The following is an 18,696-nucleotide window of genomic DNA, read 5'->3' as shown; positions in this document are numbered from 1 at the left end:
GGTGATGCTTGGTTTTCATTTCAAAATAACATCGGAGCTATTTCAGTTAAGAAGCTCCTGAGTCAAAACACACTGCCTGTCATTTATAATTACTGCTGAAATTCTTTTCCAGCCCAGCTAATGCAGGGCAACTTGTCTCAACCTCTGGAGGTTAAGGCTAGAGAGGTTTTACTTGTTATATGCTTCTGCTCTTTTACTAATGCTGGAGCAGCAGTGTGTCCTATACGTACATGCAGCCTGCCCAGTTACAGTATGAAGTAGTCATCTAGAAATCTGACAGCATCAATATCCAGAAATCCCAACTGACAATAGTACATGTGCTTTGTTCTTACTGGTTGCTAGCCTGGAGTTGTATTCTAATGTAGCCCCAATAATATGCACTATATGTGTATTTTTACCTGATAACAGCAGGCGAAACCTTTTCTTTTTTCTATCTATGAACAGAAAATTTGAAATATACTTTTAGTGGTTCCAAAATTTGGGTTGACAATGTATTTACAATGTAAAAATAAGAAAGAGGTTGCTCATTGAAAGAAAATTCTTACCCGATTCTGCAGTTTCTTTGGTTTTAAATATCTTTATAGCTGTACAGACTGCTTGGCTGTTTAGGTCACCACTTTCAGCACATGGTTTTTGCATCTCTTTGCACTGACTGATGCAGACCTTGAAAGCAGACTTGCATGCAGTTCTATTCATACTACAATAGGGACATGTTTGCCTGCACACAGACGGTCACATTGCCCTTCATATTGAACACAGACAAACAGAGCTCTTGTGGATGTTTCTGAAAGGCTGGCTGTGGTTTTGTGCTTTTTACAGAACATAGCAACTGGTAAGAGATGGGACTGTAGCACTGTGACTACTTCAACTACAATTACTTTATTGGTGAATTTAAAAGGTGTCGATGATAGAGAATCTCTTTGCACAGTCTGTACTCAAAACAAGCAATTGCTTTGAGCACCATTAGTTTTCCTACCACACGCAGATGACGTACTTCATGACTTGCGGACACGCATACGCAAGAAGCATGGAAGAGTCTTTGCTATCGCTGCGCTAACAGAATAATCAGTCCCTCCAGGATTTCACGGGCGTTTTTCGAGATTGTTGCGGCCTAAAATGCCTGAATTCGCGGCAGTTTTTCTGAAAAATTGCAATGTAAGTTGCGATGTTTTAAGCTTATTTGTTGCAATGAAATTGCAGGAGACAGTGACAATTGCTAAAAAGTTTATTTTTTTTTCAGCTTTTAGAACATGTTTCAACATTGTAATTGACAATATTTATTCCGAAATTAATTCTTTAACCTTCCAACCCATTTACACAAGCTGGCATATCATGGTGGGAAATTAGCAGCAGCCAGATACTGGTTTAACATGAAGTGGTTGATAGATTTAAGGCACAGAATGAAAATTTACTATGGAATGAATCACATTTGGACATATGTCAGTGGCTTCAAAAGTTAATTTCACTTCCTGGCACACACGTATTCGCACACAGGCGCTCACGGCTTGTCACATCAGTTAACAAGAAAATCACTGAGAGAGCACATTACTTCACCTAGACTGTTCATTACCTGACCTTGGCCTGAACACAGGCGTGTGTTATGCATGTGTACATACTAAATCGCGTGACGTAAATATGTTGCGGGCAGCGGGAATTGATGGGACTCAGAAACACCCCCACAATTTAATCAGTTGTTCCTTGTATCATTTCCGATACGTCTACGGCGGTGGATTTGTAGTAGGATCGCAATGATGTGATCATCAGCAGGCCGCTGAGGCAGCGTTCACTTGTTGCCATGGTTACCGTGCCGCTATCAGACGTCGTGCCGCTATCTCAATGGGAAATACTTAACAAATCCATGGATCCAGACTTTAAGCTGCATCACTGCCAAAATGACTTGGTCCTTGTGTCATTTTCTGACCTTCCCTGAAAATTTAATCCAAATTCCTCTGTCCGTTTTTGAGTAATGTTGCTAACAGATGAATGATTCACGTATGCCGATCATCACATAACTCCGCTGCTTCCTTGTTGGAGTAATTAATCTAACTTCCCTTAATTCTTTCAGTGCTCCAACAAATCTGGATGCAACAGTTTCCATCACGGTGATTTGTCTGGTCTGTGGTCCGCTCGTTTCAGCCATTCTCATATTATGTTGCATGGTAGAGAAGTGTTTATCAATCGATGATTTTTTTTTTTTTTTTTGTATTCCACCAAAACATTGCACGTGTGTAAAACTGTTTACTTACGCTTTGGCGAAGAACATCAGGAAATTAATTGTTTAGCACAGTCTTTAGCAGTAATTTTTGTTGGTAAATGAGACACTATAATGGGACATGTCTGCATCTTCAAGCCAAAAACAAGGAAGTGAGTTTGGTGACGTATGTGCATTACGTTTGCGCTGGGGACTGCTATGATGGGTGGAACTTATGGGAGGCGGGCCAAAACTGTGGAAAAATTGCGGTGATTGGACAAAATTGCAAGGTCGCGAAAAATTCACAGAGATTGGTTGAATTCGAGCGATTGCAACATCGTGAATTCCTGGAGGGACTGAATAATTTTTAAACGCAGCGCTCAGTTAATTTCTGCATGAAAGCTGCAAGAAAACCCACACTACCTGACAAACACTTAGCAACTAGCTGGAGAAAATACAGTAGTGGAGCATTTAACAGCTAAAGTGCCAGATATTTCAGTCAGAAGTAGGTAGAGACCAAAATATAGCTAAAAGAAAGTGATTGCTGGATTTATATTCATCAGATGGCCAGAAATATGATTGATAATGTTGCTCCATAAATGCTGAGACGCTTGCAATATCAAACCCAAGTTTATAATAATTCCGGCGGTATGTTCATGACTTGTTTTTGCTGCCCCCAGTGGGCAAAAAATCAACTGTTAAACAGGGAATCGAAACGACAATATTCATCAGCTCATTGCAGAAACAGGGGTCACTAATACACTCCCAGGGAGAAAAATCATCCAGCTCTGCAACTTTACTTTTATGCCTACTTGCATCAGTGTCTTGCTTTTCATCCGTGCCTTGTTTTGCATCAAAAAAGGCTTACTATAGACAATCTGCCCAAAGAAATAGCAGACAGACTGACTGAGTTACTGTAGCTGCCAGCTAGTGAAAAAAGTCGGACACCCAGATATTTTCATCAGGAATTCTGGGACAGTCTAACCTATAACCTCAAACCCAAATCCCTGAAACTATGAAATAGCCCTTTAAAGAAGTGGGACAAGTCAGAATGACCTAACCTTGTCTTTCTAGCAAAGGTTTCAAATCTAGGTTTGCTTCCCCAAAGATGCAAGCACATAAATACACACACATACAGACTACACATAATCCTAGACACACAAATATGATTACAGATGGAAACAAGGCAGACTAAACATCATGTTCTTATCAGTCTCTGAACCCTTTACACTATACTCATCTGCCAAGGCTGTAACCTCCCAGTGTGAAGAAAGTCTTCCAAATGAACTTGAATTGACCATGAGGCCTGGTGCAAGATAATGTTTCCTCTCTTAAAACTAGATTACAACTTCTAAGCTGACAGCCCAGTTCCTAAATTTACACACGCTGTATCAACCAGCTCCAAAGTCTGGTAAGGTTTTAGCACATGACAGCACCAGCAAGAATAAATCTTTTATTAAAAGCTGAACATTCTTCATGACAAAGCCCTGCAGCACTTTCACACATAATACCACAGTCTCATCTGGGTAATATCTGGGAATTTTAGAAGTGGAGTCAGAAATGCCTAAATCACTTCAAAATGGAAAGAAAGAGAAAAGCCCCTTGTTTTTCCACAGAAATCTCAGCTGGGTTAATCTCCCCGTCTAACCAAAGTTCTGTCTGACACAAGTGAAAACACACACACTAAAATTTGTCTTTGTGTCTTCTCCTTTGGTACAGGAGCAGGCATTCAACCTTTCTCATCTAGGACAAAAACAGGCAGACCTATTTACATGTCAATGAAGGCCATGGATAAGGACTTCTTCTGGATCTCCCTTTTTACTTTCCTCCCTGAAACCTCCTCTCATCTCTGCAGGCTCCCATAAACTGGCACAGTAGATGTACTCATTCTGATACCTAATAAAGTCATGCTTGTTTGTAGAGAGACATACTTGTAGCGGGATTGTCTGTTTATCTGTGAGAAATCTCTTCTGGTGCACAGTCCTGAGGTTCCAAGTTGATTCTAAGGACCAATATCAGAGCCAATCCGAGTATATTTTAATGGATTGGTATCAGGTAAAACAAATCTGATAGCGTTTATTGTCTTTTGTTCTATATTGCCTTTATGATAACCATCCTCAGTGGGACGTTAGCAGATGCTGCCCACAATTTATGGCATCAGAAAATGGGAAAGTAGGAGCTATGTGCAATGCTAACATTTCATTTGATGGAAACATAAAAGTTACTTTGAACCAATCTGGCACCTGATAAAAAAAAACAGGGTATAGCGACTTCACACAAGCATAAAGCAGGGAACGCTGGAAGGTAGCTTTCAACAATGAAAAAATGTTTCTTTGAGATACTGACAAAGCTAAAAACATTACAGAGAAGCTGATGGAACTCATCACATTGGATGACCAGCACATTTCCGTGGTTGAAAATGTTGTTATTCAGTCAAGGAAATGGTAAACCGCTGGGAAATTAACAAGCAAAGCATCCATGTCATTTTGAAAGATTGTGCAAGAAAAAGACATGGATAATATGGGGCTGTCAAGCTTTTCCAACTCTTTGCACATGCTTTTACTGTTGAAAATAAGCTGCAATACTGCTTTATGCTAATGCAGGTTATTAAACTGTCAAACACGCAGCACTATCTAAATTAGACCGCTTACATTAATTTGACTGGGCACTGAGGAGCTTTGTTATTTAGGTACATTTAAATATCAGATCAGACTTGGTATCAGCAGAAGTATTAACCCTTTGAACCCCAAAACCCACTGGCAGGTGTTTTCTTTAACATTAAATTTACATTTAAACACTACACCACATATCAAAGCCAGAAACTGTAAAAACACTAAGAATCATCAGAATTTCACCTTTCTGATGTTCCTTGATCTGTTTGTCTTGGACATCCCACTCTATCAGAAAATCCATCCAAATCTAACCTTAAAATCATGACATTTCATCAAAACCACTTCATTCTATGTGCTTCATTTAAAAAATTCCCCAAAAGACATTGTTTGTGCAACCAGATTCTGTGAAAAATGAAAAAATTCTGAACTTTGGGTACAACTGTGAAGCCATTAATGACTCCAGTGAACACACATGGGACACAAAAGTAACTTTTTGACTGAACTGCAGGCAGTGTTTAAACAGAACAGAGAGCAGACAAGTATGTGAAGAAAAAAGTAAAATATCTACAGTATGTAGAGCTACCATTTTCCACATTATTGGTGACACATGTACATATTGATTCAAGGTTTTTTCCAGCTTTTGTAAAATAAGTAAAAACATTCTGCTTTAGCTTTTTCCTTTTTTTATGACTGGCGACATTCTAACTTTGTCAGCTCTTTTAGCAATAGTTGTGATGTTTCAACAGAGAGGTGCAGGACTTTCAATTGCAGTGAATAATCAGGCCACAGTGAGTAAAAATGAGCAAAACACCCAGAAGCTCTGGGTTTCAAGGATTAAAGGAATTGGGGCCGGTACTGCAGAACTTGATCGTTACATCCCTAGTCGTAGTGATACTTGTTGTTATTCAGGCGACCACTGTTACATTGGCTTGTCTTGTTGTAATGCCACTCAGAATGCTCAATAAAGTAATAAACAGTGGGGGAGGATGTCCAGCATCAGCACTTCTCTGCTTTCTGTGGACAGATACAGGAAATAGGTCCAGTCACAGTGCCTTTACTGTAACAGTCAGCTAGATGCAGATAACAGATCTAAATCTACTTTACATGCAAAATACCCAAACAACATGCATATAGAAACGCAAGGCAAGGATCTGCTCTTAGATTTGTTGCAAATAACAGCTATGGTGATGAGCGTGTGTGTGTGTGTGTGTGTGTGTGTGTGTGTGTGTGTGTGTGTGTGTGTGTGTGTGTGTGTGTGTGTGTGTGTGTGTGTGTGTGTGTGAGAGAGAGAAAGGGAGAGAGAGAGTGAAAATTGATGCCTGCAAGTCTTGGGAAGCGTGAACTCTTCTTGTGGTGTGCAAGCCTGAGGTGAGAATGTAATCGGATGATATCAGATTATTGCCCTTTCAACTTCACTTTTCTATTTATATTGAACCATTAGAAGGAATCTTTTTGGGGCTGCATGCATTGGAAGAGGCTGGTTGACTGGCTGAGAGGAGATAGTTAATATTACTGCATGAAGCTGACATTGTATTTTGGGAGACTTTGCTGTGAAGGTGAGAAATAGTGCAGTGTTCTCACTTATTTGGGTTAGATTGTTAACAGACAGTTTATGTCTCAAGTGACAGATAAAAACTTCGTCTTCAGTAGTTTTCTTTCCCTTTTCTTTGTCTCTCCTTCTCCTTCATGGCAGACAGCCGAGTGCATACAGCAAATGTGGCTTAGACGCTGGCAAAGAGAAACTACGGTCTCTTGGAAATATGCTCTGTGTTGACTCATTCTGTTAACCACATTCTTCATCAGCAGCACAGCAGAGTCCTTCCCGTTGGCCATGAAGACAAAACATCGTCTTTTCTGGCCCAGTTAATAATACACCATTTTTTTTGCCTTTTAACTATCTAGTTTAGACTCTAACATTTGGAGTGCCGGAAAAAAAAAAAAAGAGGCAGCGGAAAATGAGGGAGAGGAGAAAGAGTGAGCACTCTCTGGCCTACAGCGCAGTCTAGATCCCCCTGGATTTATTTGTGTACATAACTCTTTTGCTCTCCGTCTCTCCCCTTTTCTATCCCTCTGTCTCCCACTTTCATTCTTTCGTGCTGCTATGTGTCTCTAACGCAAACACCCACATGGTGAAACCACGATACGGCCTACAAATACACAAATTCACACAGCCATAGAATTATCTCGCTGCTTTTGAGTAGAGACAGTACACCCACAGCCCTCACATATGCCACAGTTAATTATTCTATTCAAAAACGAAGAGGAGAGCTTCCTGCTCCATGAAGCTCACACTGAACACAGTCAAACATCCATGAGAAGATTCTTTCTACATACAGTTTTTAACCTTTCTCAGCTACAGCAACGCCTGAAACTTTACAACCCTGTTAAAGTAATGATGAACAGGTCATTAAAGCGAGATGTCTTTAGCAGGCAGTTGATTTCATCGCATTGCCATGTAACACCCTTCACCCCTTAACCCCCTACTCAATAAAACAGACTGAAGTCCTATTCATGACTGACCACAGAGGCTCTAGTCAATAGCTTAAGAGCCAAATTGAGAGCCTAGCCCATAACAGCAAGCTAACAGGAAAACCATGTGATCTAACTCCCTTGTTCACTAAAATGCTGCTCAAAATTTTTCCACACCATCACTTTCATCTTTTCTTATGTTTCCCTCCTTCTCCGGTGCTTCAAATCCCACTTACCATGCTGTGCCTCTGGATGGGTGCTGCTGTCAGGGTCCATGTTAAATTCACAGGGTGAAGAGCGCCCAGATCAACACACCCATATCCCGAGGCAAAGTTAACTCAATAACTGAAGTGCAACTACTACTACAACTACTGTTTTATCTCCTCTTCTGCGCTCCGCTGTTCTCTCCAGTCAGAGCTGCTGGCTCTGGTCTGGCCCCTGCAGCCTGCCAGCTCAGCTCAGGCTTCTACCGCTGTGTTACATCTGTCTGACTGAGCCCCTCTCCGGAGACCACAGAGAGAGAGCAAAACCAAACACCGAGAGGGAGGGAGGAGAGAGAGAAGCAGTTTCCACATGAAGAGAGAGAGATATGGGTGGAGGGAGCTTGTGGCAGGGCTGAATGTTTCCACTTTGATCAGTTTTACACTCTTGGCTTATTTTTTTCTCATCATAAAGAGAATTTTGTAATGTCAGATTTGAAAAATAACATGCCAGAAGAGTTTGAGAACATATATAGTGCTGCAGCCTGGATGTTAACAATGGGTGGAACAGGAAAGGTGGAACAGCACTTTTAAGTTAAGTCGAGCAGATTTTCATTCAATTCAGTGTCTGGTAAATTGCTATCTACTGCCAAATGAGGTAGTAAAGTGGTGATTGAGTCTTTGACCCGCTCATGAAATTATATGAAAGGCCTTTTATTTACAGTATCAGGCACAAAGTGTCTGTGGTGACATTCTTATGCAAAATCTCAAGCTGCATACAGTTGTTGACATTTGTTATAATACCATGAATCAGAAAATAAGGAAAATAACAAAAAATAAAAGTTGAATGTCTCTGATTGCTTTTTTTATTTCATGGAAAAAAGTGAAATCAACTTGTGCAACATTTTTCTAAGTGCCATTTTGTGTTACTGACACTAGAAAAAATGGTGACTTTATATGCTAGAGATATTTTACTACGTGCTTGTTTTTTCATACTTGTCTTCATTCTGTAAACTTCGTCTGTAGTTCAGTCAAGTTCAGATGAAAATTCCCTGGATTTTTGTAACCTACGTGTTGGTCACAGGTAATTCCCTAATGCCTTTTTTATTGTTGCGCTGAAGATGACTTTTTTTTTTTTTTTTTTTTTGCTTTTAAAAGAATCTGGTTAAGGCAAACCTTCATTTTGGCACATTTTTAAATGGCACAGTGATTTTGACAAAATAAAAAAAATTTGGTTAATTTTCCAGATGGACCAGCATGTAACAGATGAGTAGCTCGAGGATCATCAGAAAGTTGAAATTCCAACAATTGTTTCCGATTTCACAGTTTCCGCCTCTGATAGTGTCATCAGGGAGATTTCTTTCAAGATAATATAGCTTTTAAACCCTTCAGCAGGTTTCGGGGCTCAGAGGGTTAATACCAGGGGTTGCAACTAACAATTATTTTCATTACTGGTTCTTTGTATGGCCCTACAATTGAAACAAATCTCAAAAATGTTTCTTACTGTTATGTTTTCCAAATTTCTTGTTTATTTGTTTTGTAAACTTCAATCTATGTTATACAAAAGACAGACATCTTCACTTTGTATGATTTGCTATTTGAAAAATTATCAAATAATACATAAATACATTTTCAGTCAACAAATCAACTAAGGTACAAAAAGTGTTCAGTTGTGGTTAACACAGCATAGCAAAGCAAAAGAAACATTTGTTAAATTATGCATTAATCGTGTCTTGTCATGGCTGGAAACAAATATATAAAGTAATGCATCATTAACAAGTAAAAACTATCAAAGGAAATTTGAGTTTGACTGAGATAATAGGTGGACAGCTAGATAATAATAATAATAATAATAATAATAATAATAATAATAATAATAATAATAATAATAATAATAATAATAATAATAAGGAAATAAATGTTAATATTTACCCGTTTGCAGTGAATGAATTGTACAGCTGATTATCATCAATAGTGGATAGCACAATGTCTGCTTTAGTATTGGTTTGTAGATACTTTTCACCATCCAGTCAGCAAAGCAAATGGAGTGAAGTGTGCTCTAATCATGAAAAAAGTTTCATCTCAACTATCCCAACTTTTTAATAATTTAGAACTGCTCCACATTTGAGAGGTTTTGAGTTTATCTTTAGGGCTAAACAATCCAATATTTAGTGGTGCAATGGCAAGATCTACCATAGTGGCTGGCACAAAGTTAACAAACACTATTCTGGCTAATGGTGTCATAATTATACACTCTGAGGAGGAAGATGACTAGCAGGACGTAAAACACATGTGAGGCAGCATTTGGACTACAAGGCACGTAAAACCCATTCAACAGCCCTTGGTCAGTTATCCATCCATCCATTATCTATACACCGCTTAATCCTCACTAGGGTCGCGGGGGGGGGCTGGAGTCTATCCCAGCTGACTCGGGCGAAGGCAGGGGACACCCTAGACAGGTCTCCAGTCTGTCGCAGGGCCACATACAAAGACAAACAAGCACTCTCACATTCACACCTACGGGCAATTTAGAATAATCAATTAACCTCAGCATATTTTTGGACTGTGGGAGGAAGCCGGAGTACCCGGAGAGAACCCACGCATGCACAGGGAGAACATGCAAATTCCATGCAGAAAGATCCCGGGAAAGCCGGGACGCGAACCAGGGACCTTCTTGCTGCAAGGCGAAAGTGCTAACCACTACACCACTGTGCAGCCCCCGGTCAGTTATCCAGTTCTATTTAATCCTATCTAAAATGTTCCAGCTCACAGCGAGTAAAAACTGGAAAATAGGGCAGCATATGCCCAAGAACCAAAGAGTTGAGAACTCTTTTAAAGCTGCATCCAGAAAAAGAAAAAAAAAACTTTCATCTCACTAAAATTAAGCTTAGTTGTTCTGGTGGGAGCACAACAGCACCCCCCGACTCATGCATGTTTGTACCGAAACCTTGACGAGTTCAAAAGACTCGAAGCGGCAGCCGCTCGCTATTCAGTCTGAGGATGAGACGAGATGAGAGTGCTCTCTGATTTGCTGTGGATTCCTATTCATCCCAGTGTAGTTTTTATTCATCAAGTTGCTTATTTAGAGCCAGTGTCACACAAGGACAAGAGCAGGTGGGACACCATTGAATCATTTTGGAAAACAGAGGCAGTGTCAGTGTTTGTAGTGTTGTGATGTGGATCCGGATCTGAAAACTGTACAGGTGCCCATACACACATGCAAAAAAAACAGATTTAAAGGTTAGACACTTAAGAGAGGACGAGAACACATACTACTGATTAGTTTCTAGGCATAAATTTAGCTACGCTTCTGTCAATATGGTTTTCGAAGTGCACTTGTTTTTGTTCAGGTGAAATTATTTGGCGAGTGAACAAGTGTGTTTTAATTAAGCTTTTGTACTATCTCAACCTGGTACTATAATATAATTCATTTATTATTATATAACTTCTTCTAAGTTGCATTTATATTTGTACTGGATATCTGCAGCTCCTTTGAAACTATAAAAGGAAATTTAATTTTTAATCACAAGAAGTATTTGAATTTAAGGACCAAGTATCAGATTCTTTTTTCCACAGGCATTGCTATAACACCCATCTGGTGTGTTCAGACAATGCTGTTTCTGATCTTTAAAAGCTATTATATGGCATTTTTCACACCATTGCAAGTATGTTTTCAGTGATAACTGAATTCAAATTCAAATGCAACTGAGCTGAAGTGAAATAAAGTTTGCTTTGTAATTACTAATTCAGCTAAACACCTTCAAGGTGACACAATAGCCAAAGTATGACATTTTATTTAAATGGGTAACAGAATAACCATGACAGTAACACATTTTTGTATTGTAATGTATCCTATTTTACATGCAGAATGGTGTATATTGACTACAGAAATCTGAATGAGCAATTCAGCAATTATTTTACAGTCATCATGGAAATTTCTCCGATTGTCATTGGCAAAGTTGCAAAGCTAAACCTGTAATTAGTGAAGAAGCTGGCAGACTGTGTTTATTCTTTTCGCTTCTGTCTCTTCAACTTAATCATAGACACCCAGAATAATGATGTTTCTTGTGCTGGTTTCTCATCATCATGTCATCGCTTGTGTCTGCGAGCACAGATGACAAAATGAGATGCTCATATTTCAAAACTCTCCTCTGATTTTTGATCGTGTGTATATGAGTGATTTAGCACTGAGCATCTGCAGCACGTCCTGTTTATGGAACCAAATATGCGCTATGCAGAGAATGCTGGGTAACAGCCATAACTTTGGGAAGACAGAAGGACGTTTCTGCTTGTCTCATTACCCAGCCTTCATCGTAGTATCAACAAAAATGTGACCTTACTTGGGGGACAAAGGGTATAAGAACAAATAACAGATAAGTGTAAAAAGCAAAGTGCAAGAAAGGAGAAAACTGGTGATATTTAAAACATCTAAATTAGACTTCTTATGGTGTGTCAACAAACATGACGTGTTGCTTTAACTAAAAGAACAGATTCCTTGAGAAATAAAATCATTTAGTCTTTTTAGCTGAAGGACCAGGAAAAGAATTTGTTAAAACTCTGAAGTGCCCTTCAGTCACACTTTTGTTCAAATTGAATTAAATGGCTCCCTAAAACGGTGAAGGTTAGGCAAACCTGAAGTTACCACTGCACATCAATCCAGCCATGAACTCACTGACTCACTGGCCCAGACAGACAGATGTGAAAAACACTAAACAAAACTTTGCAACAGTCCTTGAGCATAGAGTGCCGTCATGATTTCATTACAAAGAATCACAAACCATCTATGTACAGATGACAATCTATGATATCCAGAAAGGTAAGATTTAGCTAATGTAAGGTGTAATGTACATTAAAAAAACTCCTAAAAGTAAATAACCACTGCACATGCTGATTTAAAGGGGGGTCACATTAGGATACATGCCAGCTAACGTCCAAAGCAACGGTAACTGTGGGTTACAAATGCGTCAGTATCAAACCTCAGCACCACCTAGTGTTTCATTTTGACTATGTGTTGATCTTTATCACAGCCACAGACTCCACCAGCTTTTACCATCTTGTCGACTAACAATGTATGCTGGCATCTCCTGAACGTATTCAATAAACTGCACTGTCACATTCTTGTAAAAGCGTTAGGAAAAGTGCAACACAACAACAGCACTTTGAAAGGATTTTTGAGCGTCTCTCTTAGTGCTTAAGTGCAGAGCAGTGCTACAAAGCAGCAAGCTCTCCATCTAGTGGATATGAAGAAGAAAAGAATTTCATGAGTCTCAACCAGGCATGCGAGTAATGCAAAGCTCACTGGCATGTATTAGTGTATGACTGGTCATATCACTGAGGAGGAGAAAGAAGTGCTTCTCTTGAGTTACACTCACCGTTTGACCTTTTTATTGGACAAGCATCTACATATGAGTTCTTAAGTTCAACTCTAAGCTGAAATTAAGCAGCTTTGGGCACCAAAAGGTCCAAACTAGAGCAAAGCAAATAAAAAAGCCCCACCCTCTTCTGATTCCTTACAGTTTTAACAATATATTATATCTCTACATGTGCACAACTATGCTGAACAAACGGTAACAAGAAAGCGCATTATTTATTTCCAGCATATGCATGTGTGTGTGTGTGTGTGTGTGTGTGTGTGTGTGTGTGTGTGTGTGTGTGTGTGTGTGTGTGTGTGTGTGTGTGTGTGTGTGTGTGTGTGTCCTGATCACTGCAGAGGTATGTCCTCAGGCTGCTTACCGCTCTCGGTGGACAGCTGGCTGTGGAATTCTGGAAACTGTGTTTCCACTGGAACACTGATGGTGCGACGCAGAAGATGGACCTTGCATGACGCAGCGCGCCTCTCCTGCAACAACAACAGACAGATCTGCTGATAAACAAAGAGAAAAGTAGAGACACTTACAAGACATTCAAGTCAGACCAAGTCCTGAATAAATTTAACAAAAGCGAGAGAGTGCATTGAATACCAAGGAAGAATGAAAGCCAGCAGGGAGAAAAATGGTGGCTGCACAAAAATGTATAAAATGCACATTTAATAGTGACTGAGGGTCCTTATCTAGGTTGTTGTGGTTATTCTGGTCACCATGTTTCCTGCTGTGTTGGGCCAACAGTGCACAATAGCTGTAGTCGTCCTGATAAATGAGTGGTCGTTGCATAAAACAAAGCAGGATATTAGCAACACATCAGTCTGTGTCAGCCCATATCTTCCTATAGCTTGCATACCAAATGTTTGGCACTGAAAGATTAGACACACAAAGGAAAAAGAATGGCTGTGGTGAGAAAGTGGCGAGTCAAATAAAAAGGGAAAGGGCCTGATGTCCTCCAAGTGGAGTGATAATGGCTTATCGAACATCCTCACACCTCTCAACTCAATGCGGCACCCTGTCTGTCTTGTTTTCGCTGTTCCTCTGTTTCCATGTCCGCCTGCTTATCTCTCTCTGATCCTCTCTGCAAGTCGTCTCTTTACTTGCCTCGTGGGACTTAGGTTTTAAGGACAGCTCTCACTGACACCGTCTCTGACGTAAAGACGGTGTCTGGTGGTCTGAGCCATAATGACTAAGCAATATACGCTGTAATTTGAACCGCTATTCACTGCAACAATTTGTAGTGTCATACACAGTACAGCAAGGGCCAGAATCTGTCCAGGGACACTAGTTTTGAGCAGGGATTGGAGTATAATCTGTCATTTAATAATACATTACTTATATTCTCATCCAATTATTCATGTTTCACACTCAGTGACAGAGTAATAATTTATTTGAAGAGTACCCTACATTCAGATGCCTAAAATATTAAGAGTGGAGGAAAAACAGTCACATTTTTAGCTTATGTTGTTTGTATTTTAGCAATTTTCAGTGTATAACTTGGAGAACATGTGTTCCTAATTCATTAGAGATCCACATCCACAGAGCACTAAATTAATTTAATTGATTAATCTCTGAGATGGTAAATAAAGGTCAGAGGAGCTGGCACGCTAGCAAAATCGTATGGATGAATGAAAAGTCCCCAGGCTAAGTGGAAAAATCGAGGCAGGGAAGTTTGAGTGAATCACAGTATAAGAGGAATGACCCTCTACAAAACTTATTTGCAGGTGCTCCTGAACAAGGCTGAAGCTGCTCAGAGGATAGCAGTGCAGTTTGACCGTATGAATATGAAGCCTGAAATAAATGATTACCACTCTGGATGAGAGTCAAATAAGTTCAGATGTTAAACTACAATTGTTCTGATGAAATAAAGCTACTTAACTGATTCTCCATGAAACAATGAACTATGGAAAACACTGCAAACAGGAAGCAGTGATGTTTCTTTTCACTCTCTTGCCAATTCAGTTAAGATTATTGCTTTTGCCATGTGTGTAAGCACTGATTTGATTACAAAAGTAAAGCAAGTAACAAAGTCTAGTGGATTTGAAGCTGAGTTTAAACTGGGACACAACAATTTCAATTTAACAGGAGTTTTTAAGTGTTGACCAGCAAAAAAAATGAAAGTCTCTCATCATCAGCCCCCTCTACTGGCAGCCCAGTGCAGCTTAGAAATGTAGTAATGAGCAGGATCAGTGTATGCACAGTGTGCTCCGAGGGCCCAAGGAACAAGCGGAGGCTACACAACACACTGAAGGTGAAAATGAGAAAACTCTAAACTAGAGACCCCTCTGGAATCACACCTTTCTCTCAGTTTTATTACCTTCACATCACAGCCCTCAAGTAATGCAACACGCTTGCTGAATGTGAAGATTGTTATCCCCTCATTTTGGCATTCTCTCTGTGTTTTTCATTTTGGCTCTTTGTGTTTGCAGAAGCATCATTTGTCTTGTGATTAAGAACTTGTCATTTAAGTAAACAGCCAATCACAATGACAATATCAGCATCAGCTGTTGTTATCGATGCACTTGAATTCTATTTTTTCATAGTGACTCTCATAATGTCTCTTCATGAAGCACGAATAGAGAAATAGGAACTGGGAATGAGGAGAAAGACTAATGAAAGAGAGTAAAAGATTTCAACAGAAAGTAAAGGCTGAGAAACAGAAAAAGAACAAAGATTAAACCAAAGGTCTGACATGAAAGAGTAACTGTTTACTAAAACCCCTACAGTAACTTCTTTACAGCCAACAATCAATCACAACTTTTGTTCAGAGACTTAAAGTCTTGCTGTAAACATTGATTTCATTCCTGTTGCTTTCACATTTCTGTTCACTCTGGCGGCTTTAGTGCAGAACAGAGGAACATATAGGCAAGTAAAGAATGAACAAAGGCAAATGCAATTTTTAACTAATTAATCTATACAGATTTAGGAATGCACTTATACATATTCCCTTTGATAAATAAATATAGTTTATTCTGATGAAAAAGTTCAGCGGGCAATAAAGTAAATCCATCAGCCTCAATCCAAATTGTTTTTAATTTTTAATTTGTGGCAAAATGTTAATCATCTAACTGTATATCGAAATGTCACAACGCTTTCCCTGCTGTATGCAGAAAAACACTGAATCGCGTGAAAAAGGGAACAAACAGGTATTGTTCACAGACATTAATTTTGTTATTACCTTTTCTGCTGCTTGATTACATTTACAAATATGCAGGAATATTTATAGCTATATAAGCTGTATTGGTGCTGCCAACTTGGGATCAAATCTCTCACTTTGTGGCAATGTACACAGTCTAATCACACAATACAGAGTGACTAAAATAACTACCATGATATGCATGTCCCTTATGTGTACAGAAATGTTTGACCTCCACTGCTTGTCCACAGGAGTTGATGCTTTGACACCTTCTCCCGCAGCTTGTTTATATGTCTAAACACTGCTATCTGGGGCGAACTGTTAGAAGACTGTATCATTCTTCTGACCTGCAATTTGCTGACATGACAGAAATCCAGCAGCATTAAGAGATGACCTTTCCAAGTCAGGGTTTTGAGATGGATGCGTTTAAAAGCTGTTGTTCTTTGTTGCTGTGAAACAAAAAGCACTGTAGTGGAAAGGCTGCCAGCAGGTCGATTGAAATAATTGCTCCCTGCAATTATTACTCAATTTCAGCATGGCATACCTCAGTAATTTCAGACAAAGAATGACTGAAGCCACACTGCTTTCCCCAGTTCCAGTAGTCACACTGGTGTGTAAAAAGCCTACGCAAGTCTAATAATGATGCCCTGGCCGGGTACTTTTGTGACTTTAAAGCACAGTGCTTGCCCATTTAAACACCCCCTCTGGTGAAAATCAAGCTTTCTACCTTGTTAACATGTCCATATGGTGTTTTTTATATGCTGGAAGGGTTATCATGAGTAAAATAAGCAGTCAGTGGCATGGCTGAGCTTTTTCATTTGGTGAATCAGGGTACAGATGACTGCTGAAAACAGATGCAAAGACAGATTCAAACCAGCATTTCAAATGTACCAAATCTTAGGAATCAGTCCTGTCAACTTTCAGGTTGTTGTTGATTATTCTTCTTCAGGAGACGGTTTGAATTCCAACTTGCCATTGTGCAATGTAGAGTAGATTTACACTGTTTGCAGGTGAGTTGGAGGTGATGTGGTGTCCTTAAGCTGTAAGGGTGCAGGGTGAAGGGAGTTTAGAGAGAGGCAGGAATTATATCTATGCCATTTTAAGACAGGAAGGTATTAATTTGACGGAAAAACTTCCAAATACGTAACTTTGATAGACAGACATGAGTTGTAGAGGTTAAATCTATGATCACAGATCAAAGAGTTCTAGGAAAACCTGCCAGAGTCCCTAAGAGATGTTGTGTTCTTTCCCTGTTAAAAATCACAGAAGTGGGATCGAGAAAATTCCCCAAGAGAGCTACAACTTAGTTTGTTGCTGATGGGTCTAAGATGATGGCATTAGTTGAAAGTGAACCTTTTACCTTACACATACAGGACAAAAAAATGTTTATCAGTACAAAGAAACTGTTCTGAGCATTGTGCTTATTCAAAAATGACTCAGTGAGTCATTTGAACAATTAACACCATTCATTTAAAAGCCACCTGGAGTCATAACAGATATTATTTTTGTGCCATCTATACGTGCAATGCAGTCATCCAGGCTCAGTCACAGACAGACTAATGCACATAAGTGACTGGCATGTGGTACATCTGGTTCTCACTGCAGCACATGGGCTCAGTTTACATCTGGGCAAAGGTATGCCAGGAATTACAAACGGTTGTTTCTCTGACTTAACAAAACCACAAGGGAAATCAATCTAGTACAGTGTATATGAGGAAAGTTTTGTAATTGTCAAATTATTTAAATAGTAGCTTTACACTATCGAGAGTTAGGCCCCACAGTGGCACAACAGAGTATTACAATAAAATTAAGACATATTTACTCCGCCAAGGAACACGGCGGAGTTTTGTGACGATCGGCATACGTTTGCCTGTCTGTCTGTCTGTTTGTCTGTCCATTACTCAAAAACAGACAGGCGGATTTGGATAAAATTTTCAGTGAAGGTCAGAAATGACACAAGGACCACCTCTTTAGATTTTGGCAGTGATGCAGCCTATAGTCTGGATCCACAGATTTGTTAAAGATTTCTGTATCATTGCGAGATAGTGGCACAGCGTGACTGTAACTATGACAACAAGTGAACACTATGTCAGCTGCCTGCTGACGATCACATGACTGCAATCCTACTACAAATCGACCGGACTTAACAAGACTTATCTGTCGGAAATGATATGAGGAACAATTGATTAAATTGTGACGGTGTTTCCGAGTCCCATCAATTCCCGCTGCCCGCTACATATTTAGGTCACGCGATTCGGTATCCATACATAACATACACATGCATAACACATGTCTGTGCTTAGTGCAAGATAATTTTGTTTGTGGGTACATCTATATTAAATGGCCACATTCTATGGTGCCGTGATTTCTGCCATAAATTTTTTCAAGATTTCAGCCGTCGGAAATGATCCAACAACAGAGCAGCCTTGGCAGAGTACTGCGCTCTCTGAGTGCTTTTCTTGTTTCTAACTATGACACTGCTCATCCCTCATCAGCACTGTGAGGTCAACACATCTTTGATTGTACTACTATTGCCTAACTTCATCTGCTATTTTAGATCCCAGAATTCAAAAAGTATATTTTGCATGATTAACATTTTAACAATTCTTTGCATTCAAGATCAGATGTTTCAACTCTCATCAGTTTAGTGATATAACTGCCATTAGCTCCTTTTCTATAAGGCACTGAATAAACACAAGTGAGCCTAAATATAATATGGGCAAACTTA

The 18,696-nt window shown here is 39.5% G+C and overlaps 1 protein-coding gene across 7 annotated transcripts in view; it reads right to left on the bottom strand.

Moving 5' to 3' along the window:
• Nucleotides 1–18,696, bottom strand: part of dab2ipb (DAB2 interacting protein b) — a 195,039-nt gene that overhangs the window by 152,872 nt on the left and 23,471 nt on the right. For 5 of the 7 annotated variants that reach the window (XM_023291112.3, XM_023291108.3, XM_023291109.3 and 2 more), the window contains exon 3: nucleotides 13,206–13,311. In XM_023291112.3, coding sequence (XP_023146880.3) covers nucleotides 13,206–13,311 — 106 coding nt within the window. Of the gene's footprint in view, nucleotides 1–7,508; nucleotides 7,720–13,205; nucleotides 13,312–18,696 lie in introns of those variants that run through there. The other 2 variants (XM_023291111.3, XM_055019094.1) reach the window with 1 other exon arrangement.

Source organism: Amphiprion ocellaris, chromosome 17, assembly GCF_022539595.1.
Source record: "Amphiprion ocellaris isolate individual 3 ecotype Okinawa chromosome 17, ASM2253959v1, whole genome shotgun sequence".
Lineage (NCBI taxonomy): Eukaryota > Metazoa > Chordata > Actinopteri > Pomacentridae > Amphiprion > Amphiprion ocellaris.
Note: the sequence above shows the minus strand (reverse complement) of the source record. Positions and strands in the feature narration are given on the sequence as shown.